General features: G+C 37.8%; 1 protein-coding gene across 8 annotated transcripts in view; it reads right to left on the bottom strand.

The window, feature by feature from the left end:
* DYNC1I2 (dynein, cytoplasmic 1, intermediate chain 2) overlaps window positions 1-21,874 on the bottom strand; it is a 64,101-nt gene that overhangs the window by 9,032 nt on the left and 33,195 nt on the right. For 7 of the 8 annotated variants that reach the window (XM_006866630.1, XM_006866628.1, XM_006866625.1 and 4 more), the window contains 8 exons: window positions 19,658-19,753; window positions 19,303-19,465; window positions 19,095-19,194; window positions 18,504-18,629; window positions 17,455-17,601; window positions 17,012-17,125; window positions 16,586-16,719; window positions 15,236-15,380 (listed from right to left, as the gene is read on the bottom strand). In XM_006866630.1, the coding sequence (XP_006866692.1) occupies window positions 15,236-15,380; window positions 16,586-16,719; window positions 17,012-17,125; window positions 17,455-17,601; window positions 18,504-18,629; window positions 19,095-19,194; window positions 19,303-19,465; window positions 19,658-19,753 (1,025 nt within the window). The remainder of the gene's footprint in view (window positions 1-15,235; window positions 15,381-16,585; window positions 16,720-17,011; window positions 17,126-17,454; window positions 17,602-18,503; window positions 18,630-19,094; window positions 19,195-19,302; window positions 19,466-19,657; window positions 19,754-21,874) is intronic. The other variant, XM_006866632.1, reaches the window with a different exon arrangement.

Genomic DNA, 21,874 nt, shown 5'->3' with positions numbered 1-21,874 from the left:
TCCTTGACAACTTCAATCTTTTCTCCGTTGATAAGAATGTTGTTTATTGGTCCAGTGGTGAGGATTTTTGTTTTCCTGACATTGAGATGCAACCCATACCGAAGGCTGTGCTCTTTGATCTTCATAAGGAAATGTTTCAAGTCCTCTTCGCTGTCAGCAAGCAAGGTTGTATCATCTGCATGTCGCAGGTTGTTAATGAGTCTTCCTCCAATCTTGACGCCACATTTTTCTTCAAAAATTTTTTTTTTTGTGTGTGTGTATGTGTGTATATATATATATATACACACAGACACAAAAAAAATTAGTGCTTTAAACAATTCCATTAAGAATGTGAAAAGATACCTATACAATGGGAGAATATTTGCAAATCACGCATTTGCTAAGTGACCTGTATCAAGAACACACAAAGCACTCTCACAACTCAGTGATAAAAAGACAACCCAATTGAAAGATGGGCAAAGGATCTGAATATAAACATTTCTCCAAAGAATATATAAAAATGTCCACTAAACACATGAAAAGTTCTCAACACAAGTCATCAGAGAAATGTAAATCAAAAGCAAAATATCATTTCATACCCATTGTTATTATGTGCCACTGAGTCAATTCCAACCCATACCAACTCAGTAAGACCAAGTAGGGTTTTCAGGGAGCATGGTGGCTCTGTAGGATAAGCAATGGACTGCCAACCACAAGATCAGTAGTTCAAGTCTACCAGCTTCTTTACAGGAGAAAGATGAGGCTTCTGCTCCCAAAGATTACAGCTTCAGAACACTATATAGAGTTGGTCTGAGTCAGAACCGACTCAACGGTACTTTGTTACAGCAATCTTCATGAGAGCAGATCACCAGGTGTTTTCTCCTACAGAGCCACAGGGTGGGTTTGAACTGACAACCGTTTGGTTAACAGTTGACCACTTAACTATTATACCACTAGGACTCACTTGTACCCATTATTAGGTTGTTAGGTACCGCCGAGTCGGTTCTGACTCATAGTGACCCTTATGTACCACAGAAAGACACACTGCCCTGCACCATCCTCATAATCGTGTTTGCGCCCATTGCTACCCAATGTGCCACTCTATCTCATTGGGGATCTTCCTCTTTTTTGCTGATCCTCCACTTTCCCAAGCATGATGTCTTCTTCCAGGACTGCTATTTCCTGAGAGTATGTTCCAAGTATGAGAGACAAAGTCTGACCATTCTGGAACGGGTAGTGTTTTGTTCTGTTATACATAAGGTTGCTATGAGTTGGAATCAACTCTATGGCACCTAACAAGAACAACACACTCAAGGTGGTATTTTGGCTCTTGTAGACTTGTTTTAATTTTCTTCAGTCTGAAACTGCATGTAAGTGACCGATGGTCTGAGTGTTCCTAAGTTGGTCCTTGGCATTGTTTTGGCTGATGATACTGAACTTTTCCATGGTCTCCTTCCACAGGTATAGTCAATTTGATTCATGTGTATTCCTTTTGATGAGGTTCATGTGCAGTCCATGTGTACAGTCTCTGTCTATATTGTTGAAAAAAGTTGCTGGTCTTGCAAAATTCTATCATGCATCTCCAACATCATTTCTATCAACAAGGCTGTATTTTCCAACTATGGATCCTTCCTCTTTGTTCCCAACTTTCTCATTCCAATCATCAGTAATTATCAATGCATCTTGATTGCATGTTTAATGAATTTCAGACTGAAGAAGTTGACAGAATTCTTCAGTTTCTTCATCATTGGCTTTTGTGGCTAGTACATAAATCTGAACAATAGTCGTATTAACTGGTCTTCCTTGTAGACGTATAGCTATTATCACAGACAACATTGTACTTCTAGGTAGATCTTTTTTTTTTTCCTAAATGCAAAAATATTACATGCACATATAAATATATTCATTTAAAAGTCCAAAAGGCACCTTCTCCAAGCAGCCTTCTGCCCACAGGCTCCCAGCCTTACTCAGTCCATGAGCTTAGAGCCTGCAGCTGCTCTGTTTCTCCATGCCACCTCTCTGCCACCACCACCATCTCTGCTGTCGCTGTTTTTCTAGGTAGGGATCTCATGCTCTTCCTTCTTGATGGTCCTGGAATCACCTGTTCCTAAAATGAAAAATTAAACTACTCCCCACTTTCAGTTACATATCTTCTACAATTACAGTTGTGACAATCACAATTAATCCTGCTAACAATTACTCACAATTCAATTATAAAATTCTATCACCATCATCCCCCATTCCCTTTCACCAGATCCATCTGGGAAAGAGGGAAGCTCTACAGTAGAAAGTCTACTTTGCCCTCCTCATTCTGAAACTGAACACACTCATGAAAGCTTGTAAGCCAACTACTTCATGCCTTTATAGCTTTCCCTCCTCTATTTTTCACAACCAATGTCTACATTGCCCATCCCAGTACACTGAGGAAACAAGCTTGTTCCTTGATATGAAGAATCCTTCCATTCCAGTTGGAATTTTGAGCAACTGCATCCATAAGTAAAAGTCTAGTTCATCAAGTTGTACCAATTTTCCCTTGCTTACAGTATCAAACATCTTTATCTTCATCTGGTTGCGTTTTGGTCAGCTAGCCTCCCAAACTAGGTCAAAAGGTTACTAGTTACAAGTTTGGGAGTTCACACACACCTCCCTGCACTTCAGACCAGCTGGCCACTTCACTCTCTGCCCTAGTTCCCAGGGGTTAGGTCAGTGTCCAGGAGCTCAGGAGTTCACCCATCTTCCTAAACTTCAGACTAGCCAGCTCTTCTCGCTCATCTCAAGGTCAATGGGTATCAATGGAACATAGCCAAACTCAAACTATGTCTTCATTACTGCATTTCCTTTACTACTTCCGCTCACAAGTAGACCCAGGTGGCTACCCAGTAAGCATACGAGACAGCTCGAGGGTTCCCTTTAAGTTTCAGATCTAGAAGGGGGCTTCCCCTGATGGCCTGACGTTTCTTGTCATGATGCCTCCCCTCCAAAGTAAACAGCTTGCTTGAAATTCAAACTGCCAAACAGTCTGCTTTATTTCTGCAGGTCTTTCTTCAATAAGAATCTTCCACTTTCCCAGCAGTTCTGGTTGGTCTGCATGTCTTTTCAAGTGGGAATGTCCCAACTCAGAAGGCTCTGGGTAGGGTTCAGAATTCTACCTAAGGCCTCATACTCTACAAAGGCTTAACAAAAAGTCTATTTCCCTGGGCAAATCTAACTCCCCCTTTAGTAAATCCAATCATTATAGACTATAGGTGGGCTTACAGGCTTTCTTTAATGATAATGCCCAATAATCATTCGATCACACATAAATGTCTATTTTACAATGGCAAACAGGGGAAACCAATATTCACAAGACAGTCAAACCCACAGACATTCCACCCCCCTCCATTATCCATTCAGCCTGTGTCTCACTCCATGTGTCTATTCATAGAACACAGTTATTCCAAGGTTGTATATAAATCACTATTTACCTCTATCCCATTTAACCTATGCATGCCTTGCTAAGTCTTCCCCTATCTTCGCTGTTCATTTGCCACCCTCACTCTTGTGTATTTTCAAGATAGGTCTTGATATGTTCTTGTTGACAATGATTATGATGGAATTTCTCTTCCATTGCTCATTCCCAGCACAGTAAACCATATGATTGTCAGATTCAAAATGGCCAACAACAGTCTATTTCAGCTCACTAATACCTAGAATATCTATCTTTATGTAGTCCATTTTGTTTTTGACAACTTCAAAATTTCCCAGATTAACACTTGGTATATTCCACATTTTGATAATTAATGGATATCTGTAAATATTTCTTCTCACTTTTGAGTTGTGACCCTGAAAGCTTTGCTCCATATATGATGTCATTAATATCAATGCTACTTTGAGTTCACAAATCTTATCCACTCATGTTTTGAATGCCTTCCAACCTAAGAGGCTCATCTTCAATACTTTGTCAGATAATGTTTTGCTGCTGTTCATAAGGTTTTCAGAAGTGGTCTGCCTCTTCTTTTCTCTAGTCTGCCTTAGTCTGGAAGCTCCACTGAACCCTTTCCACCATGGTTGAGCCTGTTAGCATTTACAATACTGGTGGCATAGCTTCTAATATCACTGCCACACACAAGCTACCACAGTAAGGCAAGCTGACAGATGGGTGTGGTTGTACACCTTGTTGTTAGGTGCCTTCGAGTCGGTACTGACTCATAGCGACCTTATGCACAGCACAATGAAACACTGCCCGATCTTGGGCCAACCTCACTACTGTTGCCACGCTTGAGTCCATCGATGCTGCCACTTGGCCAGTTCATCTCATTGGGGGTCTTCCTCTTTTTCCCAGACCCTCCACCTGACCAAACATGATATCCTTCTCCAGTGACTGGTCCCTCCTGACACTATGTCTGAAGTATGAGAGATGAAGTTTGGCCATCTTGGCCTCCAAGGAGCACTCTAGTTGCACGTCTTCCAAAACGGATCTATTGGTTCTTTTGGCAGCCCATGGCACTTTCAATATTCTTTTCCAACACCATAACTCAAAAGCATCAATTCTTCTACGGTCTTCCTTACTCACTGTCCAGCTTTCGTATGCATATGAGGTTATTTAAAATACCATGGCTTGGGTCAGGTGCACCTTAGTTCTCAAGCTGACATCTTTGCTCTTCAACACTTTAAAAAAGGTCTTGTGCAGAAGATTTACCTAATGTAATACATCGTTTGATTTCTTGACTGCTGCTTCTGTGAGTGTTGATAGTTGATCCAAGTAGAATGAAGTTCTTGACAACTTCAGTCTTTTCTCCGTTGATAAGAATGTTGTTTATTGGTCCAGTGGTAAGGATCTTTGTTTTATTTACATTGAGGTATAATCCATACCGAAGGTTGTGCTCTTTGATCTTCATCAGTAAATGTTTTAAGTCCTTTTCACATTCAGCAAGCAAGGTAGTATCATCTGTGTATCTCAGCTTGTTAATGAGTCTTTCTCTAATCCTGATGTCACATTTTTCTTTACAGAACCCAGCTTCTCGGATTATTTGCTCAGTATACAGGTTGAATAAGTATGGTGAAAGAACACAACCTTGTTGCACAACCTTTTTAAATTTTAAACCATTCAGTGTTCCCATGTTCTGTTCGAACAACTGCTTCTTGGTCCAGGTACAGATTCCTCATAAGTACAATTAAGTGTTCCGGAATACTCATAATTTGCAATGTTGTCCATATCTTGTCATGATCCACAAAATCAAAAGCCTTTGCATAGTCAATAAAATACAGGGAAACATCTTTCTGATATTCTCTGCTTTCAGCCAAGATCCATCAGACATCAGCAATGATATCCCTGGTTCCACGCCTCTTCTGAATCTCGCTTGAACCTCAGGAAGTTCTCTGTCAATGTATGATTGTAGCCATTTCTATATTTCCTTTAGTAAAACTTTACTAGCGTAATTATGATCTAAAAGATAACAAAAAGTGTTGTTGACAGGGAAGACACCGAATCCTTCATACATTGCTGGTGGGAATGTACAATGGTAGAACTACTTTGGAAAACAGTCTCTCAATTTCTCAAAACTGATCTCTTATAGTTATATAATCAAGAGAAATGAAAACATAGGTTAATGTAAAATGTATGTAATGAATGTTCATAACAGCATTATTCATAATAGACAAAAAGTGGAAGCAATTCAAATGTACATCAAATGATAAAAGCATAAACAAGAAACGATATATCCATATTCAATAAAGAGGAATAAAGTATCAGCAAAGACACAACAAAGATGAACCTTGAAAACATGCAAAGTGAAAGAAGCAAGTCACATACTGTGTGATTCTACGAAATAACCATGAATGTCTACAGTAGGCAAATCCACAGAAACAAAAAAGTAGATTAATGGTTTCCAGGGGCTGATGGAAGGAGCCCTGGTAGCTTAGGGTTATGAGTTGGGCTGCTAAAGCAAGGTCAGCAGTTCGAAACTACCAGCTGCTCCACAGGGCAAACATCTAAGTATTACTTATAGGAAACACAGGGGCTAGGGGAACAAGATAAAATATATCACAGGCATGTAGAATCCAGGCTGTGAGAAACACAGGACAACTAATTTTGTATCCTCTTTAAACACAACAAAGCAAGAATAAAGATTGTGAATAAAACCCTGTTATGAGAGGGCTTTTAAAAAATGCCAACCAATCACAAAGACATGGACCTCATTTGGATCCTGCTTCAAACAAATACTGTGTGGGAAATAAAACATTTTTTTATTTGATGAAATTAAGAAATTATTGTTCATTTGTTGGGATGGAATAATAATATAATGGCATTATGGTAATGTTTAAAGGCTTTATTTACAACTTTACAAATACATACTAAATACTTAATACAGATGAACTAATAATGTCTACGTTTGTATACCAGACTATTTAATAACAACAAGGTCAGTAGGTCAAATCCATCAGCTACTCTTTGGAAACCCTATATAGTGTCACAATGAGTCAGAACCGACTTGACAGCACTTAACACAACAACTACAAGGAGGGATAGAAGGGGCCTACATGGCTACAGATCAAGTGAGACTGGTCATTTGTTGAGAACTGTAAAGTTGGGTGACGGGTATATTCGTTTCATTATACATTCACTCTGCTTTGGTATATATTTTAAAGTTTCTATAATGAAAAGTTAAAAAATGTTTTAACTTTTTCAGTTGATACTAAATGTCAACACCAGCATTGCAATTTTAAAAATTAAAAAATTTATTGAAAACATTTTTTCTGAAACAAAACATAAAAGTAAGCTGAAAACAGAAATGAAGAGATTTTTTTCTCCTCCTAAGATCAGTATTTGTAGTCCTGGTGTGGCGCTGCGGGTTAATGTGCCAGAATGCAAAGCCATTTGAACTGCAAGGTAGGCAGTTCAAGCTCACCAGCTGCTTCTCGGAAACCCTATACTGGGTCGCTATGGGTCGGAATTGACGTGACGGTGCTTAACGACAACAAGATCAGTATTTACCTGTAACGCTCCATGACAAGTACAAGGAGCCCTGGTAACATAGTGCATTATGAGCTGGGCTACTAACTGCAAAGTCAGCAGTTTGAAACTACCAGTTGTTCCGCTGAAGAAAGATAAGGCTTTCTGCTCTGGTAAAGATTTACATCCTTAGAAACCCTACACAGAGTCACTATGAGTCAGAACTGACTCCATGGCACACAACCCCGCCTCCCCCCACCATAGCAAGTAGGTCCTGAGTGGCACAAATAATTTGCACTTAGCTCTAAGAAAGAAAGATTTAGCGATTTGCTTCCATAAAGATTATTGTTATGTGTTGTTGAGTCAATTCTGACTCACAGCGACCCTGTGTAGGGTTTCCAAGGAGTGCCTAGTGAGTTAGAAGTGCTGACCCCAATGCTTATCTAAGAAAACTCTGGGGCAATTCTACTCTGTAACACATGGGGTCACTGTGAGTCAGAATGGATTTTCTTGCTGGCAACAATGCCAAATGAAGTCTGGTTCTGTAGTAATGGTTTTCAACTTACAAGGAACCGCATCACAATCATCTCCAGAGCTTTGTAAAAATACTAGTATAGACGTTAAGAGTTCCAGCTCAGGTGCACTTGATCAGTACTTCCGGTGTTGCTCCACTAGTGGTTCTGAGGCACACAATGGTTAAGGACCACTCTGCTAGATTTATGACTCCTCAGCTATACTTCAAAAGCATACCATTTTCAGGAAATAGTTCAACTATTCACTGAACTACTCTGCAATCAGAGAAAGAAGCAGGACACCCTATAAATGGGTAAAACATTGCATTAAAAGTAAAAATACAACAAAAATGGCAACATTTCCTCAAATTTTAGTAATGTGATTATAGACAATGACTATTTTTAAGGCTTCAGAAAAGTCACTTCACCTCTTTAGGCTTCTATTTCCTTATTTATAAAACAAGGTTTTGTATCAGTGGTTTGGAACCTTGATACATTTCAATCATCTGGGGAGTATAAAAAAGATGTTATTGTCTGGGTCTCCCTGTTCAAGATTCTGACCTTAACTGATTTGAGGTGCCAGGTGAGCATTGAGGGTTTCAAAAGTTGCCCAGGTGATTCTAATGTGTGGTGAAGATTGAGAACCACTGAAATGGATCATTTCTAAGGTCTCTACAACTCTAAAATACTAGCACATAAGAGGTTTTCAAAATGTTTGTCAGAAAAAAAAAGCAAGGTTTCTTTGAAGGACAGAGAACATTTGAATTAAGTACAGGTACCTCATTCTGTTGCATGGTGAGAACAAACACTGCATGGTCAAGAGGGCAACCGTGTTTTTCTCTAATTTCTTTAACATTGTTTCTCAAAGCCAGAGTAACCGGGGAGTTGTAGATTAATAACAGAGTCCTCGCAGTAAATACATGAAGATAACAGTGAGATGTGCTCCTTCACTGTAAGTAAGTTATGTCCTCAAATTGTATGCAAACAGATCCCTAAACTAGAGTAGAATGGACCCACACGGCTTCTTAGTTTGGAATCTTTATGGAGGCAGATCGACAAGCCTTTCTCCTGTGGCGAAAGGTTGTGACCCATCAACCTTTCAGTTAGCGCCATTCAGGCTCCTTTTGCTCACTTTTCTATATAGCCCGACTGGCGGTAGTAATTTCTTGAGAAGGAATTTGTCAATTATAAATCAGCAAAGTCTTACAAGGAAAATAAGACAGCAGCTATTCACACACTACCCAGGAGAGAGGGAGTCTCAGTCACTGGAATTAGAGAATTAACCACCCCACAGCAAGACTATCTCTATTTGAAGATGAATGAATCAGCCTATGTTAGCCTGATGCCATTAAACATTCAAATTATAAAACTTCTTTTGTTCCAAATTCTTGCTCACCAAGCAACCTTCTGATTATAATTTGGCTTCCCATGTGGGTTGTCTATAGGAAACAATGAGCTGGTCAGGCTAATAATGTAAGTATCTAAGTATCTGGGCCTTCGGGCAGCTATGTTTCTCAGTGCAAGTTAAAAAACTGACATTTCTTCTATGTACCAGCATCTTAGGAACTTGTTAGCTTCAGTCAACATCATTCAGTCTAATCAATGCTAGCAGATAAACAAAACTGAATTTTTGAACATGCAAAGGAGAGACTGGATACTGGACAATAACAAATCAGCTTTCTTCAAGAAACATCCTAACTTCCATGCACTGTCCATTTTAACATCTATAATCTATATATAGTTATTATTCCCTAGCTTTGGTAGGATCTTTTTAGCTTTATTTTAATGCTGGTAACTCCCTGAGATCTAGATGGGTAAGCTGTTAAATTAAGGAGGGAGTTTGAAACTTCAGAGGTTGTGTAAATATTTAAAGTGTTTGTGGACTACAAATTACTATAAATTAATATGGAATTATCTTAACAGCCTAAAGTTTGTCACTTTATGGTAAAATATGGCTCTGATAAGCTTTTGTCTAGAAACTATATTATATTTTGTTCCCCAAATAAATACTTACATTTAATGAGTAATCTATATGTTGAATTAGTGTTATGCATATATATTTACAATACTAAAAAAGAAGCTATTTGTAATGTTGTTATTGTTGTTAAGTGCTGTCAAGTTGGTTCTGACTCATAGCAACCCAGTACAGGGTTTCTGAGGAGCGACCAGTGAGTTTGAACCTCCGACCTTGTGGTTCAAACCAACCGAGTGGTCCTGTTCTTATCCTACAGCACCACACCAGAAGTCCTTATTGATAGTAAGCATTGTCAGATATAGTTGGATGTGAAGTTAATTTACCAGGTCTACATCCAAATCAAAGGTGCTCTGGTAGTGTAGCGGTTACGAACTGGGCAGTGAACCGTAAGGTCAGTTTGAAACTACCAGCTATTCTGCAGGAGAAAGATAAGGTTTTTGCTCCCGTAAAGCTTTATAGCCTTGGAAACCGTGTGCAGGGTCGCTATGAGTTGGAACCGACTCCATGGCACATAACCAGCACCACTACGTCCAAATCAAACTTTTACATTCAGGCCTGCCAAAGTGCTTATTATCAATTTTCAAATTTGATCGTTGAGAAATAACAGTGTTCCTTCACCTATATTAGAAACAATGCCTTGGCTAATTAAACTATACCAATACGTGGAAATTGCCTGTTTATGTTCTATACAAAGGAACCCTGGTGGTACAGTGGCTAAAGTGCTCTGCTGCCAATCAGCAGGTTGACAGTTCCAACACACCAGCTGCAATGTGGGAGAAAGGTGTGGCAGTCTGCTTCTGTAAAGATTTACAGCCTTGGAAACCCTATGGGACAGCTCTACTCTATTCTATTGTTGTTGCTGGTAAGTGCCTTTGAGTAAGTTCTGACTTATAGCGACCCTATATAAGGTTCCCAAGGAGCAGTTGGTGACTTTGAACCACCAACTTTGTGGTTCAAACCAACCTTGCGGTCCAGTGCTGATCCTATAGTGCTATACCAGGACTAAAAGTAATTTCATGGCAGCAGTTTTTAAAATTTTTGTTATTATATTTTTTTGGGGGGTTGGGCAGAGGTTTGTACTAAAAATAGCTCAGTTAAAAAAAGTAATGAAAACAGTTTAATGAACCAAAATTCTGGGACTTTTACAAACTCACGAGTAGGGAAAGATTTAATACTTGAGAAATAACTGTTTCTTCACCTACATTAGAAGGAATGCCTTGGCTAATTAACCTGTACCAATACGTGGAAATTGCCTTTGTTTATGTTCTATACAAAGGAACCCTGGTTAGAGCGCTCAGCTGCCAATCAACAGGCTGGCTGGTAATAGAAGGATATTACTTAAAACTAAATTGTTGTTATGAAGTGCCATCGAGTCGATTCCGACCCATAGCGACCTTGTATAGGGTTTCCGAGGAGCAGTTGGTGAGCTTGAACTGCCAACCTTGCAGTTCAAATGGCTTTGCAGTCTGGCACATTAACCCAGTGCCACACCAGGACTAAATTAGAGGCAGTGTTAAAGTGAGCTTTCCAAGGATTTTTGGAGAACCACCTGAAATGAGACATAGAAGGCATCTTGTTGTGTTACTAGAGCAGAACCAGATTTTAAATGACACAAATGATTCATGTTTCCAACGTATGACGGATCAATTTCCAAAGTCAGAAAGCACTGTAAAGGAAAACAAGCACAACACTGAAAGCATGTTAAATCCACAAATGTGAAGACACTGGTTTAAAAAGCTTAAAATGGAATTGTGGCAACATGTTTAAAGAGACACTATTATAAAACAGCCTGTTAGTCATTACCATCGTACTGGCGAGCACAGAGGGGAGACATCAACACCACAAATAACCAGAATTGTAAATCTGAGACTGAAATACTGATAGGGGGAGTCAGGGTATGACCAAACATAAAAATATTTACTCAGTAGATTGTTGGCTGCTCTAATTTTCACAGAGTAGAACTATTTATGTATAGAAAAGTTAGACTAAAGGATAATTCTTCTGATAAGTTTTAGAGAGTACCTGAGTATGTATGAAAATACACTGCTTTATGCTACACCATCTTTTGGCCATTACCTGTGGAGGGGGTATTTATGTGTGTGGAGCAGGGAAGAGGCATATGTCATGACTGAATGAGTGAATGCAGCTTCTAGATAAGTCTCAAGGAAAGCAGTAATGTGTAGCTTAATTAGCAATGAAAGAGATATGCCTGACTGTCTTTCTGATTCAGAAGAATGTTGAGTAATATGTTGAAATATAGCAAAACTACGAGAATAAAAAATACCAACCACCAAGCAACCAGTTATGTAGTACCACAAAAGCTAGTATCAACCGGACTGCTATCACTGATAAGTTTTGTTCTTGTTTAGGCAAGACGAACTTTTCATTTTCCAGTCCTGCTGTGGGTATGTGTTAAGGATGGAGCAGCTGAAGTCTTAAATTTAAGCAAAGAGAAGGCTGGTAAACTGAACCTTGTGATTAAAAAACACATCCAAAAATAAAAGTACAACTAGATCTAAAATTCTTTTTGATTACTGAAAAAGCAAGCAGGCTATCAGCCTAACAAACATGCAATGTCTCTGTGTCTATATAAAGGTCTACTAAGGTACGAGATGAACAGAAAATTTCATAGGTCAGCTCGAGAAGACAAAGTCAAATATTACAATAAAATGTGCAAAGATCTGGAGTCAGAAAACCAAAAAGGAAGAACATATTTAGCATTTCTCAAGCTGTGAAGAAAAAATTCAAGCCTCAATTTTTGTTATTGAAGGATTCTCTGAGAAAATTATTGAATGGTGCAGAAAGCATCTTCAAAAGAAGATGGATGGAAGGAATACACAGAGTCACTCTACCAAAAGGAAATGGTTGATGTTCAACCGTTTCAAGAGGTAGCATATGATCATGAGCCAATGATACTGAAGGAAAAAGTCCAAGGTGCACTGAAGGAACTGGCAAAGAACAAGGCACCAGGAATTGGAATAAAACTTGAAGAAAGTAAGGCGGCAACAGGAATCACTCACTCATCTCTGCCAAGAAATTTGCAAGACAACTATCTGGCCAACTGATTGGAAGAGATCCATATTTGTGCCCATTCCAAAGAGAGGTGACCCAAGGGAATGCGGAAATCATTGGACAATACCTTTGCTATCCCATGTGAGTAAAGTTTTACTAAAGGTAATACAGAAACAGCTGCAAGAATACATTGACAGAGAACTTCCAGAGGTTCAAGCAAGATTCAGAAGAGGACATGGAATGAGAGATATCATTGCTGATGTCCGACGGATCTTGGCTGAAAGCAGAGAATACCAGAAAGTTGTTTACCTGTGCTTTATTAACTATTCAAAGGCTTTCGATTGTGTGGATCATTACAAGCTATGGACAACATTGCAAAGTATGAGTATGCTGGGACACTTAATTGTGCTCATGAGGAATCTGTACATGGACCAAGAGGCAGTTGTTCGAACAGAACAGGGGAACACTGAATGGTTTAAAATTAAGAAAGGTGTGCAACAAGGTTGTATTCTCTCACCATATTTATTCAACCTGTATGCTGAACAAATAATCCGAGAAGCTGGGTTCTATGCAGAAACACGTGGCATCAGGATTGAAGGAAGACTCATTAACAACATTTGATATGCAGATGATACAACCTTGTTTGCTGAAAGAATATTTACTGATGAAGATCAAAGAGCACAGCCTTCGGTATGGATTGCATCTCAATGTCAAGAAAACAAAAATCCTCACCACTGAACCAATAAACAATATTCTTATCAATGGAAAAAAGACTGAAGTTGTCAAGGACTTCATTCTTGGATCAACTATCAACACTCGTGGAAGCAGCAGTCAAGAAATCTGAGGACGTATTACATTAGGCAAATCTGCTGCACAAGACCTTTTTAAAGTATTGAAGAGCAAAGATGTCAGCTTGAGGACTAAGGTGTGCCTGACCCAAGCCATGGTATTCTCAATAACCTCATATGGATGAGAAAGCTGGACAGTGAATAAGGAAGAGCATAGACGAATTAATGCTTTTGAGTTATGGTGCTGGAGGAGAATATTGAAAGTACCATGGGCTGCCAAAAGAACCAACAGATCTGTGTTGGAAGAAATGCAGCCAGTGTGATCCTTGGAGGCCAGGATGTCCAAACTTCATTTCTCATACTTGGTACATATTGTCAGGAGGGACCAGTCTCTGGAGAAGAATATCCTGTTTGTTAAAGTGGAGGGTCAGAGAAAAAGAGGGAGACCCACAGCAAGATGGATTGGCCAAGTGGCAGAATCAATGGGCTGAAGCATGCCAACAATTGTGAGGTTGGCTCAGGATCGGGCAGTGTTTCATTCTGTTGTGCACAGGTTCGCTATGAGTTGGTATCGACTCGAGGGCACCTAACAATAACAAGGTAAAAGCACATCCACGAATCTGGTAACTTGCAGGCTGCCTGCAGTTTAGCCAGAAACAATTGGCTTTGTTCATCTTTCAAAATTTCTCTATCTTGCTTTGGGTGTACTAGCTACATTATGCATTTCTTTGCTTATGTTTGTGAGAATCTCCCTCTGCATTTTCCTCTGTTTAAGACTCACTAAAATAACACAGAATTCAAGAGCATTCCAAGATAGAAACCAGATGATTTATTAAATGCATTCAAGCACTGTCTGATCATCTTTAAGAGGAAAAGGAGGAAGCAAACATTTAAGTGCCTATTACATATTAGACACTGTTTTAAGCATTAAAAAAAAAATGCTCCCTTTATTAGACTTAAGCACGAATTTAGTCCTGGGGTTGCTCTGTAGGATAAGCACTGGACCACAAGTTTGGATGAATTGCAGGGTCAGTAGTTCAAACTCATCAGCCACTCCTCGGAAACTCTATACAGGGTCGCTATGAGTTGGAACCAATTTGATACATGGCTAGTTCCTAGCCAAAAGATGATTGAGAAATTAAAACTGAAATCTGTACAATCATTCTCCTGTCCTGTTGCACTTAGGTGGAACTGCTGGAGGATCAGGAAGCACTTTATAAGAGAGCTTTTCAAAGAGTCAGGCTGCTAACCTTAAGGTCAGCAGTTCAAAACTGCCAGTCATTCCGGGGGAGAAAGATAAGGTTTTCTGCTCCTGTAAAGATTTACAGCCTTGGAAACCCTATAGAGAGTTGCTATGAGTTGGAACTGACTCCATGGAACAAACCCACCACCACCAAAGCTTATTAAGATCAAAACTAACTAATTTATTGTAGGAGACAAGGGAAAAAATGCTTCCATGCCTTTACACCAGGTTTTCCTAATGACTCAAGTTTCTTATGTATAACTTTATCGTACAGAACCTTCATGTCAGCTAGTTTTCTTCATTTTTCCATCAATTCTGTGAGGCACTACAGTGCTGAATAATCCTTTACAAGCTCTGTGGAGCGATGCGTGGCATTTGTGATATACTATCACAACTGTGAGAGGTGCTATGCACGATGTTGAAGGTGATAGGTGCCATGGAGGTGGTTCCAAATCATAATGACCCTTTTTACAACAAAATAAAACGGCTTAGCCCTGTGCCATCAGGGGCTTCTTCCTGTACAACTCACTCAAGGTAAACAGTTCTGTGCTTGCAAAGCCTCAACTCGTGGACAGAATGGCATATGTGAGGTTTCCATATTAGCCAGCATACTTTTATGAAAACCGTAACATCCAAAAGCTCATTCATGTTCTGTGTAACCTTTTTTCTCAGGGTTGATCTATCAATAGATAATTGTAAGCTATTTGAAAGCTTTTAATCTTTTCTATGCAGTATTAGAGCACCACCTTGTGTCAGAAACTTGAGCAAATGAGCAAACATCTGTATTTTAGATACCTTAGTTGTCCAAAGTTTTACAGTCCAGTCAAATGATGAAGTGACAAAAAGATGTGAGAAGTCTACTGCTCCAACAGCTGCATGGCAATGGATGCCAGTGATTGGTCCTTGATGTCCCTCAAACATCTCACTGATGCCAGCTTTGCTATTTCATAAAAGTGAAAACATTAGGGAAATCTATTAGCATACCACTTATAAATGCAATCTATTATGAGTTTAAATATCAGATCTTGACCTGATTTCAACAAACTTCAACTCTTAAAAGTTTATTGTTATTCTATCCAGATTTAGCAATACAGTAGTACCTCAGAGATATTGCAGGTTCAATGAGTGAAGTGAGTATCACAATAAAGCCAAGTCACACAGTTTTTCTTGTTTCCCAGTACATATAAAAGTTGACATTATACTGTAATATATTAAGTATACAATACCCTAATTAAAAAGTTTCAAATAATGTGAAAATTAACAAAATGAGACACACAGACCTAAAATGAGCACATGCTATTGGAAAAAACAGTGCCCCAAAGACTTGCTCAATGTAGAGCTGCCACGAACCTTCAATTTGTGAAAACAATATAGTATCTGTGAAGCGCAGTACTGTGAAGTGCAATGAAATGAGCTTGTACTACTAGAGTAGTAAGTACATACGGGTACCATAAACATGCTGTTGACAAAAACAAAAACCAACTATCAAAAAACAAAAACCTAAAAGTCCAACATCAGAGATGGTGGAATACCGACAAAGTGATGCTTCCTATAAGAAAGACAATCTGGGCTACCTTCCTTTAAATCAAAAGCTTTAAAGTTAAGGTGAGCTGTATTTGAGATGAAATCTGGACAATCAATTTTATTTAAGGAAGCAATTGATAAGGTACAGCTATACAATTTCAGAACAGATTGAACAGCAGGAGAAATACTAGTCAATCTAAAACATGTACGTGACATTACTATACAATTATCAGGAAGACTGAACTAACGTTCAAAGTCCAAATAAATCAAAGTGAGGAAAATAGCGTGTAATCTTATTTACAACTTTATGGGTGGTTGGTTATTACATTTGGAATTGCTGAATATGCCTTCTGTCACTAATTACTATTGTGTATACATATACATGTACAAAAAGCCCAATACACCACAACCCACAAAATTGAAGACATACCATGAATTCAAAAATGACTTAAAAAAACAAAAAGTATTACAAGTTTTAAATTTAGAAGCCTGAATATACCTAATTTTGTCACATACAGAGTGGTTCTAAAACAGACTTCTACTGAAACATGGAGCGGTTTGTTTCAATGAAATGGCTGAAGAGAGAATATGAAATAATGACAAATTCCAGTTTAGCCTTACCTGCCATGACGGCATGCTGTGTACACTGAGCCTTCCTCACTCCCAACAACAAAGTTGTTGACATCACCAACAGGGAAGGACATGGATGTCACAGCTACTGCCTTTGACTGTTTATGAACCAACTCCATGCTATCCTACCATTGGAAAAAAAAGGAATTCTGTAAACTTGCCAACTTTTCATTTTTATAGAAAATTTAGCTAATTTATGAATAATTATTTTATTTTACTACTTACATAAACCTACAATGATGATTAAATGAAGCAGGTTTGTTAGTAAAATAGATACACAGCAGTCTATATTTAGGCTTTTAAACTGTTAATAATACTATTATAAAACAGTTCATAAAAAACATAAGCTGGGATACATAAATATTTGAATAATAATGATACTTGCTTTAAAACGTCAGTTTTCCAAGTTAAACCTACTTGTGGATGGGAAAGCATGTCCAGGCTCCAAGAACAAATTTTCCCATCAGTAGAGATGCTAATCAGATTGTGAGCATTTTGCGTTCCAACTACATTAACACAATACACAGGGTGCTAAGGAGAGATAAAGAAAAAATCAGTTATTTTACAATTAAAAAAAAATTGTCTTATCACAGGCATTATGTTTTATATGAAAACAGTCTCAAGTAACTTGATGGTATTTTCATGTGAAGTTTTCTGTGATTCTTTAGATTAGCAAAATATCCACCTCAGAAGATGAGTCTCTAATAAAGCAGAATTCAGCCTTCATTCCTGGTTGCTAAATGATGATGAGGAATTCATACTTCAAAGGAAGCACATTCTGAGACTACTCTGATGGACACTACTAAGCAGTTAATGGGAAGGAGCAGAGAAGTGTAATGGAAATAATCTTATTTACTTACTGTGTGTGCAGCAGCTGACAGTGGAGTTCTTTGCACTGGAGTTCTTTTATTGCTACGGTTATCCCAAAGCACAATTTGGCCTGAATATGTACCACCAACAACTAGATTTGGATGAAATTTTGCAAATGTAGCCGACATCACAGCTGACTAAAAGTAAGCAAGATTTTAAAAATTCAAATGGAAGAAGCCGGACAAGTTATAAAAATAAATCCACTATCTAAGACATTTCCTCCTTTACTGTGAAGTATTAAAGGTTATAAAAACAATGAAATAAATTCATTAACAATTTTAGTTTATTTCAGGAATATAAAAGTATTATCTTCAGAATTTTTGGCTAACAAGTGATATGTAATGACTTTTTATACAAATATTTTAAAGCAATTTTTCAAAGGAAGCAAATATTATTCTATCTGCTTACAGCATTAAATCAAAACATAACTGGCTCTGTGACAGCCTTGGACAGCCAAGTATATGCTACCTTTGATTCAGTTAACTGTTGTTATTCCCACCCCACCCCCCCAGAATTATGACATTATTGAAAGACTGTAATGTTGCAATCAGAAAAGGCTTGCTAAATCTAACCTTCCAATAAATCGACTTTTAAAATCTGCATTTGATTTCTTCTTGAGACATATGTTTCTACTTAAAACTATCTAGTTCCAACTCCTCAGGCCATGTATAAGTAATTCAGTGGGCAGACTAGTCTAATTGTATATTCAACAAATAAGTTCCTGAGAAACTCCCTATAGGAAAGGCATTTTATAAAAGATTCCTCTTATACAATCAATCACAATCACAGAAAATCACAACTGCAAAAGACTTTGGGTGTGATTAAACATTATAAGAGATGTCAGAAAAGCTACAAAAGGCAGATCATGCTGAACTGAGAAGTTTTCAGTTTTCTGTTAACATCTGTTTGCAAATATGGAGTGATTTAGTTAAATGCCAATCCAATGAAATCATTATGTTGACAAGGAAAGAAAAAAGGCATTTGTCTAAAGTCATCAATGAATTCTTAAACTTGGAGAAGACTGCTAAAATCATCTTACCTGGCAGTGAAACACATACTCTGGGGTAGTTTTTTTGTACTTCATATTCCATACAAGGGCCACACCATCTGGCTCGTGAGGAGCCTCTTCATTGTTATTATAGGAAGCAACAAGTAACTCTGGATACTGTTCACAAGAATCAAGTAGAAAAGAAATTCTTTGCATAAATAAGAACTATTTTATGTTCTTTGTTACTCAGATGCTTTCATAACATAATTATGAAAATACAAGAATCTGAATCTTTACCAAGAAAGATATCTTGAGTTATGCTCACTGGGAACTTAGTACAATTTAAAAATCAGTAGTTAATGATTTAAAATGTTTTAATATTAAAATATTATATTAAAATTATGCACTAAAGTTTTGCCCAAAGAATTTGGTGAGCCACTGAAGTTAGTAAAACTGGGTTGTGATTTAAATGAAGTCCTGAATTTTAAACATAGATAATGTTTCCAATTGTGTCACAATATGTAAGACAAAATGAATACGGTAACATTAGAAACATCATCCTATTATTTCAAATTCTATATATTGATGTAGTGACAAACAGTCCCCATGAGTTAACAGTAACCAATTTTGTTATTTTTTTACCTGAGATGACCAATCCAAACAACTAACAACACGATGCTTAGACCAACGCTCGTCAAAAAACTGTCGATTTAAGGATAGTTTAGCACCTGCTTGAATCTCTCTACAGAAAAAGACCAAATCCAAAACAAACATGGTATTATATCACTTTTACTCTTATTTATTATAATTTAACACTGTTGAAGCTATAATGTTAGCAATTAAACCTTACCCTTCTTTGTCTTCCAAATCTCTCCCACTGTAGTCAAAGAAGATGTTAATCTGCTCAGAAAGAGCTCTTTCTACAATTCTTGTAGAATGATCAAAGAAACTTAAAAATTCCTCACAGTGTAAAATTTGTTGTTTTTCTTCTTCAGTAAGCTCATGAGGGGGAGCTGGAAAACAAATAGTTTTCTGAAGTCTGATTTATGTCAAATCATGTCAGCTCACTATCAGTTTGGATCAATGAATGCCACACATTCTTTTTCAATGAAATTCACCTCTTTGACTTGCAGCATTTTAATACTTACATCACACATCTCAACAAGAATCATCGGACTTGTTTTTAGTTAAATTCTTTACGATACCTTTACTATCATTTTCTTCATCTTTCTTTAAAGTTTTCTCTTCTTCAGGTTCAATAGGTGGTTTAGGAGTCACAACATCATCTTCTTCCTCTTCATCTGAAAAAAACAGAACAAGACAAAAATTATTTTCATGAAAATAGCTGGTCATTTTTTCTGAGGTCATATTTCAGAATGTATCACAACTTCCTAAATACGAAACAAACCATCAAGACAGAAAGTGTATAAATAAATACTTACCAATCATTTTTAAAGAAAGAATTAAGCAGAACCTAAGTCTATGTATACCCTCATCAACAGACATACCTAATTCTGTAGTTACATACGCTGAAATAAGATACATAAGCAACTGGGAATCAATTCCTTATGGAAATCCTTGAAAGCTTGCAAGCATTTATGATTCAGGACAGGACAACACTGCAACTCCAGCAGAGTTTTCAGTAGCATGCTGACACATTAATGCTATAGAATGAAGTAAATCAAATGTCTAAAATAGCCTACAGAGCTGGCTGCTTACTTGTGATCTGAAACCATCAGTGTCTAATGGGTCTTCTTATGGCATAAAGATGGCTTACATTAACTCTCAGGTTGCTATTTGAACGGCAGATTTTAAAGATAATAGCTATGACACCACATTTTCTATTCTGTCATTTTAAATGCAAGTCTTATTATCATGCAAGTACATGATGCAGCAATAAACACTTAAAATGTTTTCTTAGTTTGAACAAAAATATATATTGGCATAATATACAATGTTTTTAAGACTTTAGTCATTACTAAATCCTCTCCCATATTCCCAGCCAGGAAGTAACTTGAAACCATTTCTTTTAAAATGTCTAATTAAAATAATTTATAAAATGATAATTTATAAAACATACAATCCTGCCTACCTTCTCTTTCTCTTCATCCTGACATGAATTTTTTAAAGAAGAAAATGTTTCTTTTTATTGCCTAAACAGATGTGTCATCTGTCTATAAAGGGACGGCAGCAGGCGTCTGCAGCGGAGTGCACCTCGAGTAACGAGAGCCTATTCAGTAAGGGGACTTGTTAGAGAGTTACAGTCATTGCCCTGACCCATGTTCAGAATTCTCTAAAACACATGTACATACAACATTCACAAAAGAATGGTCAAGGATGGAAACCAGCTGCCAAGTCATGGTCCCAGCAGCCAGGCCAGCTGACTAGATAGCAACAACCAGATGGCACTGCTGGGATTGTGTCTTTCTGTACAAGGTGGCAATGGGATGGCATAACATTCTTCCGCTTCACTGCTTCCAATCCAGTCTCTCCCCAATGGTGAGCCTGTGCAATTACTAGCACTCCAGGAGGCCTACAGACAAGCCTTTACCCTGCAAACAAAATGCAGCTTGTAGGCCACACCAGCTGCCAAACCACACACATAGTGTTAGGTATAGAGAGCTATGAAAATCTTTCTAACTCTATAGTATAAGCAATAAAAATACAACTGTACCTGTAGGAAAGAAAGCTTTAAATGACACTGTATAATGCACACAATGATACAACCTCCAAGTTAATCAAAATGATAATGACGTATGCCAATCCTACATTACTTGAAATTGAGCGATTTTTACGTTCTGACAAGTTTACAGAACTACGATAAATGGCACGAATGATTTCAATATATGCTCATACTTTTGAACCAAATGGTGAAGGTTAAAATTTTTCCTTTCAAGGGCCTCAATCAGCCACAAAGGAAAACAGTAATCACTGTCTTTTCAGCCAGCCCAACTACATTTGTCAGCCCTTTCTCCGTCAATGCAGCCAGAGCAATCAACCTGCCAAACATTCAGAATGGAAAAACAATCTGAAAATACAGGGTATAATGCACCTGCCAGTGAAAATGGCCATTTCAAGAAAAGCTAGTGATCTCAGTGACCCTGCTGAGGAGGCGGTGGTGCAAAGGGGAAAGAACACGTAAGAGAATTCTTAGTGATCGCCACTCTCTTGCACATTGACACTTCCTTACAAAGCATGCCAATTACAGCTTTTGTGCTACTTAAAAAAATGAAAGCTTTTTTTGGGCAAAATAATCACAGAGAAAAACAGAAAGACAGTCCTCCTTTTTAGATGAATTCTCATATACAATGGGTTATTAATCTGAAAACAGTATAACTAGTAGCAAGTCTATAATGTATTGCTCAAACATCAGGATAAAATTCTGCCACAAAGGCACCTGTGAATGTACTGCTATAAAATAA

Source organism: Chrysochloris asiatica, unplaced genomic scaffold (genome assembly GCF_000296735.1).
Source record: "Chrysochloris asiatica unplaced genomic scaffold, ChrAsi1.0 scaffold00094, whole genome shotgun sequence".
NCBI classification, from domain to species: domain Eukaryota; kingdom Metazoa; phylum Chordata; class Mammalia; order Afrosoricida; family Chrysochloridae; genus Chrysochloris; species Chrysochloris asiatica.
The sequence above is the reverse complement of the archived record's forward strand: the minus strand, read 5'-3'. Positions and strand labels throughout refer to the sequence as shown.